At 33.7% G+C, this 15,604-nt stretch overlaps 2 protein-coding genes and 1 long non-coding RNA gene across 10 annotated transcripts; 1 reads left to right on the plus strand and 2 right to left on the minus strand.

Annotated features, from left to right (window-relative positions):
- Positions 1-11: 11 nt before the first annotated feature.
- Positions 12-3,437, minus strand: LOC112703596 (probable protein phosphatase 2C 41). 2 transcript variants are annotated; one of them, XM_025755132.3, is made up of 6 exons: positions 2,822-3,437; positions 2,356-2,609; positions 1,948-2,259; positions 1,300-1,417; positions 625-848; positions 12-400 (listed from the first exon to the last, which is right to left on the minus strand). In XM_025755132.3, exons 2-6 carry the CDS (start codon positions 2,599-2,601, stop codon positions 206-208), a joined length of 1,095 nt encoding a protein of 364 aa, XP_025610917.1. In that variant the 5' UTR covers positions 2,602-2,609; positions 2,822-3,437; the 3' UTR covers positions 12-205. The 2 variants fall into 2 exon arrangements, with proteins under 2 accessions (XP_025610917.1, XP_072057204.1); XM_072201103.1 differs by having other exon boundaries at positions 2,795-3,331.
- A 633-nt stretch (positions 3,438-4,070) lies between these two features.
- LOC112703612 (phospholipase D zeta 1) lies at positions 4,071-11,157 on the minus strand. The gene is made up of 16 exons (XM_072206611.1): positions 10,884-11,157; positions 10,143-10,316; positions 9,812-10,054; positions 9,578-9,694; positions 9,213-9,352; positions 8,702-8,851; positions 8,269-8,425; positions 7,642-8,175; positions 7,157-7,267; positions 6,400-6,546; positions 6,112-6,309; positions 5,913-6,014; positions 5,218-5,349; positions 4,875-4,940; positions 4,651-4,712; positions 4,071-4,575 (listed from the first exon to the last, which is right to left on the minus strand). Exons 1-16 carry the CDS (start codon positions 10,977-10,979, stop codon positions 4,329-4,331), a joined length of 2,676 nt encoding a protein of 891 aa, XP_072062712.1. The 5' UTR covers positions 10,980-11,157; the 3' UTR covers positions 4,071-4,328.
- Positions 4,548-14,383, plus strand: LOC140176331 (uncharacterized). Of its 7 annotated transcripts, none has more exons than XR_011867516.1 (4): positions 4,548-4,694; positions 4,906-5,003; positions 5,152-5,480; positions 14,295-14,383. It is a non-coding gene; the product is annotated as an uncharacterized lncRNA (long non-coding RNA). The 7 variants fall into 7 exon arrangements; XR_011867517.1 differs by having other exon boundaries at positions 14,305-14,383; XR_011867479.1 differs by having other exon boundaries at positions 5,174-5,480.
- Positions 14,384-15,604: the final 1,221 nt, after the last annotated feature.

Here is a 15,604-nt window from a genome sequence, read left to right on the forward strand (position 1 = left end):
ACTCTGTGCAATAATAAAAAAGCGAGTCAAGTTAATTCACCGGAAAAAAATTGATCCTGAATACATAATACATAGATACAAATACATACCCTTTAATAACTTTATAAACTTAATCAATACATTTATTATTATTATACATACATGTATTCCTGTTTGTTTGTGTTGTGTGTGATTTGAGTGATTGTAATTGAACAAGTTTATAGTGTTAGTGGGAGGAAGCTGATGAGAGAGAGTGAGAATGAAAGAAGAGGCAAATGACAGACATATCATCCATAGCAATGCTACTTCTCTTGCGTTTCCATTCATGGATTGCACGTTTCACTACCCTTTCTGCTGCTCTTTCTCCCCCTGAAGAATACACAATCTTCACTGCTTCCTCATTTGACATAACATCCCATACCTGACAATAATGAATTCATATTAATTATAAGTGAAAACTCACTTTACGTATGGTTGATAGCTACAAGTTGTTAGATGATAATTTAGTCAAAGATATCAAATCATTTAATAATTCTAAGTCTCAGCTATCAATTTCACATTAAATTAATTGTACCTGAGTTTCTACCATAGTTATATTATCACATGCATAAACATAACATGTATTTGCATGATTTGCATACATACCCCATCTGAAGCCAATATTACAAATTGATCCCTTTTGGTGAGTTTTGTGTGTGTGACTTCTGGGACAGATATTAATCCGAAGTCCTTCATGCAATGGTCACCAAAAGCTCTTGAAATTGCAAACCCTGGTGATCTACCATTAGGCATCCATGCTCTGTACACTCCTTTTTCATCTTCCATACAATACACTTCCCCTCCTGATTCCATTATGCGATTCGCTTCCTCTATAAATTCAACGAAAATAATATATGACTCTACAACCTTCAGTAACGTTAAAATATATTAGGATTAACTAGCATTATTTAAAATATCTGAATATTTATTATAGGATATTAGGTCTTTATTATTTCAATTTTCTTAGTACCTATAAATACCATTTTATATTGTATCATTCTACACAACTTGAATACTTACAAACCTTTTCGGGTCCCTCTTCCCTTTCTAACATAATATCAGAGTCATGATATCCGTTTTGAAGAGGATAAGTTGATTTTCTTCTGGTAAAATCACAGTATTTTTTATATTTTTCATATTAGCATTCATTAAAATTATTTATTATAGAATATTATGTATTTATTATTACGATTCTGTTAGTGCCTATAAATATCCTAATATATTCTAACAAGTAAAAAGGAAAGCCATGCATGACTTGGCTTACTCAAGAGAGATCCTCACCTGGTAAATTTGGTTTCAAGTCTGTTGTTAGCTGAATTGGAATCAATTTTCCATCCTCTGAAGTTGTTGCCAACACAGCTCTAGAATCACCTAGATTTGCTGTAATCAGATAATTTCCCTGAAAATGAAATGAAACTTTAGGCTACTTTATTCTGATTAATTAATATTTAATATTGAATACTTCTATCTTAGCTTGTCACTAATGAATTTTTGTAGTAGTAGTGGTGATAACATAAAGAATTTATAAAGCAGCTATCTATTATAATGATAGGTATGCTAACCGAAGCACCACACCTACTCTACTTCTATTTAACCATATTTAATTCAGGACCCACTCCATTATTAAGACAAACATTTTTTATTCTAACAATATCATGTACTATTTTTGATACCTATCTTCTCAGCTATGAGAAGGTCAACTTTCATCATATGTGGAGTTTCATCAACCATAATATCCAAAAGTTTTTTTCCATCTATGATTTACCAAAACTAGAAATTCTAATTCTAAATCTTTCATTGCACAATCTCTTAAAGCATGTTTTTTTCAGTATTTCTGATATACAGTGGGGTGTAAGGATTTGTTTTCATCCTCCTAACAAATTAAAATTTTGGGCATGGAAAATGTAACAAGATAAACAGATCAATAACCTGTTTGATAATTGTCAAAGCTGTAGTACCACTTCGAAAGGAATCAATCCCAGTGTGCTGCTTTAGATCTTGATCAATGGCAGCATAAGACTTTAAGTAGGATTGCTTCCACAAATCAAATCCATGAATATATTCATCTGATTCCATCTTAAAATCCAAGTGAAGTGATGATGTTGCAGCCACACTTTTTTGCCAATTGCATAGCAGAAAAGCTGGTACTAGTTTCCTCACCCTCTTGGCTACTAAGTGTCCCCAAAGGCCATGTCCATCAAAAATTCCACATAACATCATGTCCCCTTGGCAACCAAATTCCTACCATCAGAAAACAAATCATTACATTCTAATTTGATACTCTCAGTCTTAAACATTCTAAAAAGCAATCAATTCTTAGAGAAAGTGGAGGCATACCTCCCAAACAAGGACACGATCTTGATTGACTCCTTTCTGGCCCTTATTTGTGAACACAGAAGCAAAGCTGTTGGCCTTTGTGGACTTTACAACTCCACATGATTTCAATAACAAACCATTCTTCTTTGCTGCCTTTGCCATTTCTTTCACAGCTCTTCTTCCATCATCATCTTTCTGACACTTCTTCTCTTTCTTGATGGACACACTTCGTGCCAACTCATTCACAAACGATTGGAAAAGAACCATGACGACCACTGCATTCAAATCATAGTCTCAGATTATTTACATTTACACACATGTGACTCTACATATTATCCTAGCTAATTCTTTCATGATATCATGGTTCATAGTTTTATAGATTCCCATTTCACAATGAAAGTACTAAAAACAATATGAGATCAAAAGAAACTGAATTTGATAGAGAAAAAGGGACAGTTACAAGAGTGTGCCTGAGATTTCCAACTACCTGCAAGAACCTGAGCAACTTAATATGATTCCTCTGAAGTTATTCACTTTCCATTGACCAACCAAGTTACAAGCGCAACCGTCATATACCAACGTGACTTACTTGTTCACAATTTTGATTGTAATTTTGTACTTTGTAGTTTGTAGTAGCTGCTGCTGTGCTGGTTTAATTTACCATTCTATCCTTGCTTTGGCAGCCATTAGATACGGAACACATGGGCAATTTGGACAATAAAAATGAATAAATGTCATAGTTACCAATAACGACCCCAACTTCTTTTGTTCTAATAATTACTTATCAGACGGCAAATTTAGTATAGCTATCAGAATTTGGATACAAATTAGAGTGTTTGAGGACTCAACACCAAATAAAAACATACAAATTAAAAACAAAAGAATACAATTGAAGGACCGCTATTGCGATTGTTTGTGATGCAGGGTCGGTACTTAACAACTGTGCCTATGACGACTTGACAAGTACCTTAAAAATAAATAACTTATTTCTGTGGATGAAATTTAGATTGTGGTCACTGGTCGGCGTTAAATAAAATCATCTTCAGTCCTTCACCTTTTTTTTCTTTTTTAATTTGATTAAAAACAAATTCAACAAAGTGAACACGTCAATAATGAGACAATCTGTTTAGATATATATTTTCCAATAACACAACCCCACTAATTGACCAAATACAAGGCTATCAACTTGCCAGTTGTATTAGGGGGACCCACGAGGTCGAGGCTCAAAATAAGTGCATTTTCGGGGGAATATTTTATTTTATCACGGCAATGGACAGAGGCAAAAAAATCTTCATTTATGGCTGCGGTTGACTTAGGTGAAAGCATTTAGAAAATTCATAAAGCATAGGTTTCCCAGATTTTTCCCAAGAGGAATTTAAACTCACGTTGTCATTTTAACATTTACATTAGCAAACATTACGAAAACTAGGCCTTTTTCTTTATAATTAGTAGTAAAAATAGCAACAATAATTTTGATTATGATTTATAGCTTGGCATAATATAATAAGAGTTTAATTTTGATACATTGATAGTGTGAAATGTTTTATAATATTCGTTATTTTAGATGATTATTCATGTAGTCAATATAAAAAGTAGTTATTATTTTATACTGAGAATGTATTAAAATTAAATTCATATAGTAATAACTAATAGGGGTGAAGTAGAAAGAAAAAATGAAAGTTGATATATTTGTTGAAATTAACGGCAAATAAAATAACAAAAAGCAAATATCAGTATATATTAAAATTGATGTTATTTTCATTTATGTAAAAAATGATGAATTTCATAAACATTCTAATACATATTTTTTCCTTGATATTGTAACTCGAGTCCCCCTCGCCAGGGGTTCTTTCTCTCTCTTTCTCTCTCTCTCTCTCTCTCTTGCAGAGTTGCAATAGAAAAATCTCTGCAAGCGATAACTTACAAAACCTCACGTAAAAAAAGAAAAAAAGTGTGTGTAATGGTGAAACATATCTCTTGCTGAGACATGATAGTCAATGGAAAACTTGGGCAGCATAGAACTCGCCTTCATTGAAAGCAGGTCTTAGATTTTCTAAGCTCATGAACTCCAGGGGGAAACTAACAAGGTGACCTTTCACTGACGCTAACCTCTCCATGGGATCAATGCTCTCAGTAACTCCGTCATGATGATATTCTAACTTTTTTGGAGCTATCCCTAGATCAATAGTACTGTGACCTATCTTGTCTTTCCAAAAAGCAACGCTTTGTCGGAAAGCATATCTGCATATACAATACAAAGCATGTAAGAACAAGAGACAAGAGGACGGAGCATGACTCATTCACCCACTCTCCTACCTGTTGTGTATCACATCATTAGGAACACAAGAAAAGACATCCTGGTAAATTTTAGTATTTTCCTGCAAAATGCAACCATGAACAATGATCAGCAATGTTAGTAAGTTATTATTACATTGGTATACATGTTCACTGTTGTTCACATAATAACCAACCATGCATAACTTTTGAATAAACCATCTCTGTTATTTTTTTTTTGTATGCATACACATGTTTCTAATTACCTTTGCTCTTGCCAACCAAATGTCATTGTAGGTAGAGTCAACAACTGGATCCATTATTTGATTGGCCTGAGGAAAGAGATGGAAATTTGCATTACAAACAGGGACAGATACACTTATATAATTGTGGGGGTAAGTGCCCTCACTAAAATTTAAAAATGTTCTAAGTAGTACATAAGAATTATGTATAATTGTCCTCGTTATGTTATTAAATTTTACTCCACTACTCTGTCTCTCTTATTTTATTTTATGTTATATATACTTTATTAAAATTTTCTAGATTCGTCACTGCTTACAAATAGGCCACACGAAATGAACGCTCTCCAGAGAATTGAAATTTACTAACCTCTCCTGCTCCAAGACCTAAATGCTCAGACCATAGTGACAATCGGAGAGTCAAGGAGAATTTTCCTGCCTTCCAAGGCTTTCCATCCATATAGGAATCAATCAGTTCTCTGTCTTCTATAACTACACCAATCTGAAATGCATATGTGGGAGAATTAAGAGGACAGAAGGTGATGCAAAAATTATGCTCTGATAAACAACTTGAAAGCCCAAGTAAAGTTTTTCAAATGACAATCAACAGATCAATTCCTGAAGATTTTAAGGGTGAGATAATAATTAATCGAGAGTCCTATGATAAAACAAAGAACTTATATTGATTCGCAAGTCTGATGAAAATTATTCTGTCTTCATTTCAGTTGCATTTTGTAGGCTAAATCTGTTACCTAACAATTTTTGAAATATGCATCAAATTGACAATTTGGACTAGGAAATTCCGTTATGTTTAAACTTAAAACTATAACTCAAATGTGGAATAGCTTGTTACAAGAAAAAAACAATACAGAGTAAGAAAAAATTGTTGCAAGATGTTGACTACATCAGTCCGAAAGTATAAAAATTACTTTGGCTGGAATTAAACATCAGCTACACTTGATATAGTTCTAGAGGGGAGTGAGATGAATCAGCAAAGAAAAAAATTCAAATAACCGAACAAATTTGGAATGCCTAAGATGGGTGAAACAAACGTTTGGAATGTACCTCAGAATCTCTGGAGCCAAGTAAACTCCTATCATTGATATTAGCAGATCCAATCAAACATGTACAATCATCAATAATCATGATTTTGCTGTGAACATAGATCTGAAATATTCACATATGATTAAATCTTTGAAGTATGCATATATGACTAAGCTGACTGTAACAACTTTGGTATAAGACCATAATCGCGAAAGAGTACCTGGCTGGTTACCAAGGGAACGCTATCACAAAGTCTACCATATGCCCTGAGGCCGAAGAAAGAGATATAGTCATGCATTTTTGAACCAAGAAGTTCATACAAATTATGTAATATAGAATTCTGTCCTCGGCAGATAGTTCTATACTGCCAGTGCATTATGGCTCTCACAGAGGCCGCACCACTGTCGTCCAGGCCCCCCTACACAATAAAGAAGTGAGAAAACCATTCACACACAACACACACGCTCACACATTCTTTCAGTGTTGAAGAGGAAATAAAGGAACCAACCTGGAAGCCAGGAAGGAGAGGTATGACAATTATAACCCTAAAAGTTTTCTTATCATCATAAGCTCGCCTAATCCGTTGATATAAAGCTTCTGATACACGATTTCGTATTACATCATCCCGTGAAAGACCTGAGATAAAAAATTGATTCTGGAGAAGTTGCCCAGGACAAAACAGAACAATCAGAACTATGTCCTTGAACAGACTTCAGAAGAGAAAAAGAAGGCATCACAATCAAAATTAGAAAGTGAAAGTTGAAAAATTGGAAGCCATTAAGGTGTCAAAAGGAACTAATTATCTCGTTGAGAAAACCAGGAGAGAAGCATTTGGAAACTGGGAAATAAAGTCATAGCAGCAGACACTATGGAATTTCTACAATCAGCTTACATAAAAGAGATGATAAATGCAAGATATATCAATGAAACAAGAACTGATTACTGCTTTAGAATAGACATTACTCTAAAAATGTCAACATAGCATAAACAAAATGCAAGTCAACACATACTGCTATAATCCTGATAAACAACCGTCTAAAGATATTCTGAGAGGACAGATATTCTGTAGGAAATATTAGTATGGCATTTAATGTAATTGCTACCCATATCCACTAGATGTTATTTCAGTACAATCATGAGCTTCTAGACAGATTTTATCATTAATAAGCAAAATTAGTTTTGGCATGATCATACGCAAAGCCATCGTATTTCAAATTATTTACCATGCAGTATTGATATGATAAAAGAAGTGTAAAATTTGATACCTCAATGTAGATGAAATATTCTGCCTTCTCAATTAGAGAGCAATATGCCTTGTGGATGCTTTCTTCGGTTTGGCTTGTTCCAGCTGACCATTGAGTGACACTCCTAATAACCTATCAATTAGATGATGTTTTAATAGTAGAAAATACAATGACAAATTGAATTATATATACCAAATAGTATAGGAATAAGATATGTTACATCCTTAATAAAATAAAATTGTCAGAGAATCAGAAATATCATTGATGTCCAATGGATTTAGTTTTTATGTTGCATAAAAAGAGAGATAGTTTAGATGCTACCAACAAATACCTGGCTTCTCTTAACAATCATATTTGATGCTGAAAATAGAATAATTATATTTCATTGGAACTTTAATGAGATGATGTCGCATCTCCATACACACAGGAAAGAAATTGCACAATGCCATAATTCATTGGCAAAATTTGTTTAAGGTGTGGTCAGTGCACAAAAGAGAACACCACACCTGACAACGACACGAAACACGAGGGCCAACTTGTCCAGAGTCTTCTGCAAAACCTCCATGCTCACCAGGTCCTGGTGTTTTCCACCACTCTTGATCTGAATTCTGGACATCACCAAGAGATACTCTATCCAGAGACATTTTCCTTTGATGACGCACTTGCACACCATCAAGATTGTCTACAAAACCCTTCATTGGTGTATCAGAACTAAGTGGTTCAACTCTGGTCTTCCATAAAGAGAAAGAAAGACCGCTGCTGAGCCTACTAGCAGTCTGGTCACGCAGATATGAAAATGAGCTTGACCCGCTTCTGGGGTCTTCTTCAGAAGTATTGAGCCCACCAGACTCCCGAGGCAATAGTAAAGGAATATCATCAGTTGCTGAGCTAAAGGAGTCTTCCCTCATCATGGTTCTGTTGTTGTCATTATTCCTGTATTCAATCTTCACCTCTGTGTCCTTTCCCAAGTAATGTGGAATAACCATATGATGCCGAGGCATAAGTAATGGTATCGCTTGCTCATTTGGAGCTTTGTTCCTCTGAGGGGAGAAAAAAGGACATTATTTCTTTCCTATTGAGTATTTAGCACTAGAATGCATGGATACTTCAACACAATAGCAGACAAAGTCTACCTTGGCAAAATTCCATCTCTGAACAAAGTGCCTCGCTATGTCACGACAAGGTGGCCCCCAAAGTGCACAATGAACATCATGCCAAGGCATACGCGGGTATTTTCCACGGTCCAATTCATCTTTCATCATATCTTCCCATGAATTTGGTTCGGATTCCCTGCCAAAAAAATTGAAAACAAATCCATGCATTAACAACATAAAATTAACATTTGATCAAGTAATGATGGGTAAATCTTAATACACGCCTAGTGCAAAAGCCAGAAGTTTTATACTAAGTATCCAAGTGAATTTGAATAGGCAACTAAACTACTCTGAAAACTCATTAAACAACATTAATGGCTAGTATAGAACTGCAATGAGATGAATTACCAATAAAAAGAAACCTATAAAAAGTTTCTTGTGATCTTAGTTTCCAATTACGCACAAAAGTTACCTTGGATTATAATAGTCCTTTCCTGGCCAGATAATAGGAGGGAGATCCCCAACTTTATGTTCAGGGGTGTCATAACGACCAAAGCACAAATCCAGTCCTCCAATAAAGCAAATCTGGTGGTCAACAATCACAAGTTTCTCATGATGCGACCTATATATAATCATGAACCCATATAAGAAACCATAAATCTGTAACATATTTTATTGACTATGCTACGTGTACAACAAAATCAGTCACTAGTATAAAATACATATTGGAACACAAATACACATTCAAAATAAATTAAACTATATATGTATTTATACACAAATACATTTGTGGCTGATTTTAGTAGCTGATTTTGGTGTACGAATAACATTTTTGATATTCTATACTTGTAAATAAAAACTTACAGGTAAACACCAGTAGAAAAGTGGTCAGGATAATAATATTTTTGATATTCTTCACATAATAATAATAATAATAGTATAACAAGATATACAATTAAGCTTAGGAAATTAAGTTTGCATACCACAGGTAAACACCAGTAGAAAAGTGGTCAGGATAGCGTAATACCCTCACATTCTCGTGAATGCTAAGAAGCTTTCTCCTGCTATAAGAACTATTGATTTTCAAAGCAAGGGCTACCTCTTTGTAGATAAGAACGAAAATCTGCATGTTTGGAAAAATAAAAAGAATCATGAAGATCTCAACATGTCTTTGGGGAGAAAAAATCATGAATAAATAGCTGATGAGTAGCAACTCCAACTAAGGAAATATTATCACAGGTGAAACAAATGCAAATAAAATAAATGAAAGCCAACATTCTCAGAAACCTTCAAAACTAATCAGTAAGTTGCAAAGCAGATGGCTGATAGGATTCACATTAACAGTTACCTGGACCCCTTGCTTAGCTCTTGCTTCCAGCAAATTATCAAGCCTTGATGAAGCATGAGCATGAAAAGGGCGCTTTAGATACAGTTCTGGGCACAACCACCAGCCACAAATAAATATCTGCATGAATCTCTCGATCATTGAACAGAACTCAAAATTGATTATTATTTTCCTTCTTGTGATAAAAAAATTATGCAATAAGTGGCCTCAAATGTTCTGGTACTAGACTATACAAACCTCTGATTTTGCATCCTTGATTGAAGAAGCAATTGCCTCAAATGCGGCACGACCATCTACAAACCATTGAGCCTGACTTCCATCTTTGATTAAGCCTCTTGGAGGAGCATAAGAACCATAGCGGTGGGGATGACACCATCCTTCAGGGGGCTTGAGTCCAGCATCATTAATTGCAGTGACCCAATCTTTAACTTTAGCACTACTTTTTACTCTAACTCTAATACACCGGTTTCCACAAGTTACCTACAGTTAGCATTATATCCTCTTAAGTCATAAGTGACAAGAGTAAGACAATGAGGCAACAACAAAAATACAAGAGCACCTTTCTTACCTTAAATGAATGGCGCAAGGGATTTCGATCCTTCATTTCTTGTGCCAGTGATTGACGATGATCCACATTCCCATCCGAGGAAGGTAGTACATCAAAAGCAATAATGTCCAAAGGTTGTACATCAAAAGGATCTGCTAGCAGTGCCAAGAATCCAGGTTTCAGTACTGCCCAAACCTGCACAGAACAAGACAGGAAGCTGATACATGGTAAAGTCAAACCAAATATAATAGTGTTACTCAAAAAACTTCATGAAACAATAGTGAAAATAATAACATCATTGCTTCATGACACAAATATCAAAAATCAATTGATCTACCATAAAAACAGAACGTTCTTACAATTTAAGTTTATCTCAACATTTGATATTTGTATTACTGTAGTATTATATATAGACAGAACATTGTCCCTTATCATATTAGTCTCAAATTTCTGCATTCTGGTATTCCTGAAATCCTGGTTTAAGTATAAAGTCATGCACATGTTTTCACCTAAAAAACTTAAACTTTTAGAGAGATGATTCATAACAATTAACAAATATTTTATCGTTTTAATTATGGAAATAAATATATGAGGATAAAAGTACCAGTAACTTAGCAGTCCTAACAAGATTTCTGACTACTTCAGTAGTTCCAATGTATTATTGTTACTATGCAAGATGCAACCTACTTTGTCTAACATTCTTCAAAACAGATCAAGATGAATGAAGCATATTGCCTAGTCTCAAAAGCAAGATTTTGTTACCTTCTGCCAGTTATCATTACAACAACGAAAACAATCAGACAAACAACACTTTCTGGAATTATCATCCTTTGAAAATTTTGGCAGATGCATCACCATCACGTAATCTTCATGTAGCTTGGAACCATATTCAGGTAAAAAGGATAACTTTGATACCCCCAGAAACTTGCAAACCTACAGCAAGAATGCAACAAGAAATTACAGACCAGTCAAACAATTGATTCTTCAATAACAAATGGTAAATAGGCATGAACATTGAATGAAAACAAAATTTATTACAGATTTAGAGGTAACAAGGTCCATATCATATGAGATGTATGACATAACAAATATGGTAGCTAAACATCAAAGTAACTTTGAGCCTAACAGAAGCAACAGTCAAAATAAGAAGGTTTGAAGGAGGTTTCCAACAACTTGAGTGGTATTTTTGTAGGGTGCACACTTGGTTTTACTTGAACTTCACAAACAAGGATGTGTATCTTGGAAATTTAATTACTTTTTGGTCAATCAACATTTCAATAAAACTGATAAACTTTTAATTTTCTATCCCCCCCCCCCCCCCTTCCTTTTCTTTTTTTTTTTTCTCCCCCTGTTTGGCCTTTTTTTAAGCTTTCCTTTATTAAGGCTGTCAAATATGATATGAAGTTAAATTGAAGAATAAAATAATAAGCATGCAAGAACTGAATGAAGCCTCTGTTAAATTTTCATCAGTTTGTCTTTGCGATATATCTAGTTATTATACTTATATCTTAGCTATGACGTCCATGCAAATGAATTAATACTAGCTGGGTGCCTCGGTCATCCTCAGATGGAAGCAAATTGCCTTCATTTCACATGTTACACTAACAAACTAAAGCACAGTCCTTGAAATTCCAAAGTGAATGCACAGCACATACCTCTCTTGAGTTAACAATAGTTATATTTCCCAAAAAGTGATTGAGATACCCCTGCATCGCAATCTTTGCCCTGTCTGCTGTAGTCTCTTGTGTTCCTAAAGCTGGCCGCAGAATTGGTAGAGCAGCACTAGATGGAACATCTCTGGAACAAAAAGCAACTGATGAGCGATTCCAGCCACACAGGATATCATAGATGCAGTTCTAAGATCCTGGTGTTGAGGGTGATCACCTTTCTTTAACACTTTCATCATGATGATTATTTAAAGGCATGACTTCATCGTCAGCTTCATCATCAATGTGCACCATAGCTGCAAGGTCTCCTATTCCTAGATTTTGAAGCCAGTCTTTAACCTTTAATATAATATTTGAGCAAAGATTACATTAAAATCCAAATTTTTGCAAGGTGTAATCAATCAGAATCACATTATAAATAATCTACAAAAGCACTTAGCTTCCAATAGAAAATTAGAACTGATTAAACACATACATGCTCTTGCTTCTCATGAATTTCCTCAATAAAGGCGCGCTTCTTTAACATAAAATGTAAATAAAACACTTGGGAAGCTTTCTTCACCAGCTGCCACTTGAACTGATGATGATGGAATGAACATTAATAAGTAAATAAATAAATAATAGTGAACATTGTTCAACATGAAGCTGGCACGTGCGGCAATTATGTCACGTGATCTCGGGATCGCGGAATTGAGAAGAAATGGAGACGGGAGAAAGACGTACCTGTCTGTAGCGAAAAAGAATGGTGTAAGAGAGGAGAGCGGGGGTAATGTCGGCGGCCTCTGGCCGAGACACGGATATAATGGTGGCTTCCGGCAACTCATCGAAGATCCGACTAGGCTCCGGCGGTGGCCAGAACGACGACGTCGAAGCCTCCGGCTGAATTTGGTGGTACTGGTGGCAGCTGCTGCTGCCACCGGCAATTCGCGATTCCATGAACCGTGTTTGGGTGGATTCGAATCCGATCCACGTACAGATTTATTTCTTTATTTATGTTTAATTTTGATTGATTAGAAGTAGATGGGTACGGCAGCTTGAACGTCGAGGTTCGACATGTGCATGGCTTCGCTTCGCTTCTTTCTTTTCTTTCTTCGCTTTGCCCTTTCCACCTTCTTTTCCACTGAAATGGACAAATCTTTTACACAGAAAAAGCCAATAGCAATTTTATTATTTTGCATATTTATTTACAATTTTTAATGGATTATTTAACAATGGGATTAACTTTTGATAGAATCAAATTATAAATTTTAATTTTTGATGAATTAAGAATGTAAAACTCATTTAGGATTTTTCGTTACTAAATTTATATTTATAATTTAAATAGAATATTAACTTAATGATGTCTAATTTTTGGTATCTGCATATTTGTATACAGTTTATTCCGAAAAAAGTGATTTGTCTGGCATTAACCTTAGAAAAAAAGTTTAGGAATATTTTTAAATTACAACGTATATCCCTTTCCTCTATTCTAAATGGTTTTTGAAATCCCCATCCATTGGTACTTTTAAGATTAATTGTGATGTTAGTTATTTTGGTTCAGGTGATAGTGTTGGTTTTGCTTGTGTTATTAGAGATTGTAATGAGAGCTGACAAAGGGGGTGTTTGGGAATGATTGAGAGTAATAGTATTCTTCAAGGAGAATTGTTTGCTATTTGGAGAGGATATCTGTCTTAGCTTGGGATGTGGGTCAACGAGATGTTATTTGTGAGACGGATTGTATGGAAGCATTTAATCTTGTTACTCAAGATGGTTTTGGGTTTATTGATCCATTAGTGCTCAAAATAAGAGATATCATGCATTAAAATTGGCGTGTTGACTTTCGTCTGATTATGAGAGATGCAAACACAGTGGCAGATATTATGACAAAGATGGCAATAAAGTTACAACTTTCGCATGTGGAGCTTTTTTCACCTTGGGAGGAGTTTAAAAGTAGTCTTAAACAAAACTATCCATCTATTTAAGCAGTTACTTATTTTATTTGTTTTATTTTTCTTTATTTAATTTATTTCAGTCACTAAAAAAAATATTATATCTTTACTAGCATAGTAGTATATTTTCCCCAAAACTGTAATATTTTTTAAGAAATAAATAAGTAATTCCCTTCTATTAGATATGGACGAAAAAATATAGCTCGTGTGCAATTAGTATTTCCCAGCGTGTTTGGTTTGCTAGTTAAAAGACTCAACACAAATATTACTGTTCATACCCAATTCAAATTATAAAATTATGCCCAATAAAAATATAAGGTCTATTTCAAAGGGATTTACTTTTTTGAAAGGAGAAATCGATGTATACTTATTTAACTGCTTCTTTAAATCTTTTTTTTATTATCTTTATCTTATTTAGAAGATAAAATCTCAATAAACTTTTACAATATAAGATAAGATAAAATTATTGTTACCACGAAGGTTATCACATTTTACTATAAATACACTGACATCTGCATAACTTATGTTTTACTCTATTAAAAATCTGTCTAAAGTCCTTACTCACTTAAATATTGAAGTCTCTTGTAGATACCACCTCAGCACCAAAGAAGACAAACACTATCACACCAAGGAACCTGGACCTCATATTCAGATATCAACGTTTCAGGTAACTCTCGAAACAATTATATATATGATTACTTTTATATTAAAAATATAAAACATATATTTTTGAATTTTTTATTTAAGTCAAATATATATATATATATATATATATATATAATATAATATAAAGTAATTACATAAATACGTAATCATGCACACTTTGAACGCTGAAGAGTAAGATTACAAATGAGCATATTTTGGGGTCTGAGATCTCATTTTATGATCGAGCGATACCGTGGCATATCCTAAGTGCACTCAGAATATTTTTTACATAGGAGATCGAATACTGAGCACCCGAGATATGTTTAATTTTAAAATGGAGTCTCAGCACTTGAGATACGTGCAACATCCCTAATTTGGAACTTAGCATCCGAAATATGGTCAAACGTGTAATTTTACTCTCAGCATCCGAATATGTGTATTATGCTTTAAGTATCTCTGCACCCAAGATATCTTAAAGAATAACTCTATTTATACAGTCCATTCTTCAACTACATCTCGAATGCTGATGCCCCAATTAGACATGTTGCATGTATTTTCGGTACTGAAACCCCCTTTTAAATTGAAACGTATCTCAACTACTTAGTATCTGATCTCCCATGTAAAACATATTCTGGATGCACCTAAAATATGTCATTAACAGAGTCTCAAACAATGAGATATACTCATTTCTTGTCTTACTCCTCAACGTTCGAGATATGTATAGTTACGGATTTACGTAATTACTTCATATTTCATATATTTTCATAATTTATATATTTATTTAATTTAAATAAAAAATCATATTTTTTGGTATTGTAAAATTATAAAAGATATAGGATTTGTTTGGACACCATTCTCGAAAAATATCTCTTTTTAAATAATATTTTTTAAAAAAAATTTTTACAAAAATAAAAATAATTTTATATTTGAATATTTTATGTAAAAGGATTTTTTTATTTATCAATTATATTTGAGTAAAATAAAATAAAAGTACTTTTTTGTTCATTTATTATATAAAAAACATATTTTTTTAGAAAAAAATCTTTAAAAAAATACAAACGATAACTTTTTAAAAAATATATATTTTTTATTTTTTAATATATTTAATAAATTTTTAATAGTAAATTTTTTTTATTAATTTAACGGTCAAAAAAGATGCTAAAAAATAGTAAGTAATAATCAGATCAGATGGTAATGACCACATTGTTTAGTGTAATTGGGCTGGCCCAAAATCCTAACCCAT

Source organism: Arachis hypogaea, chromosome 1 (assembly GCF_003086295.3).
Source record: "Arachis hypogaea cultivar Tifrunner chromosome 1, arahy.Tifrunner.gnm2.J5K5, whole genome shotgun sequence".
NCBI lineage: Eukaryota > Viridiplantae > Streptophyta > Magnoliopsida > Fabales > Fabaceae > Arachis > Arachis hypogaea.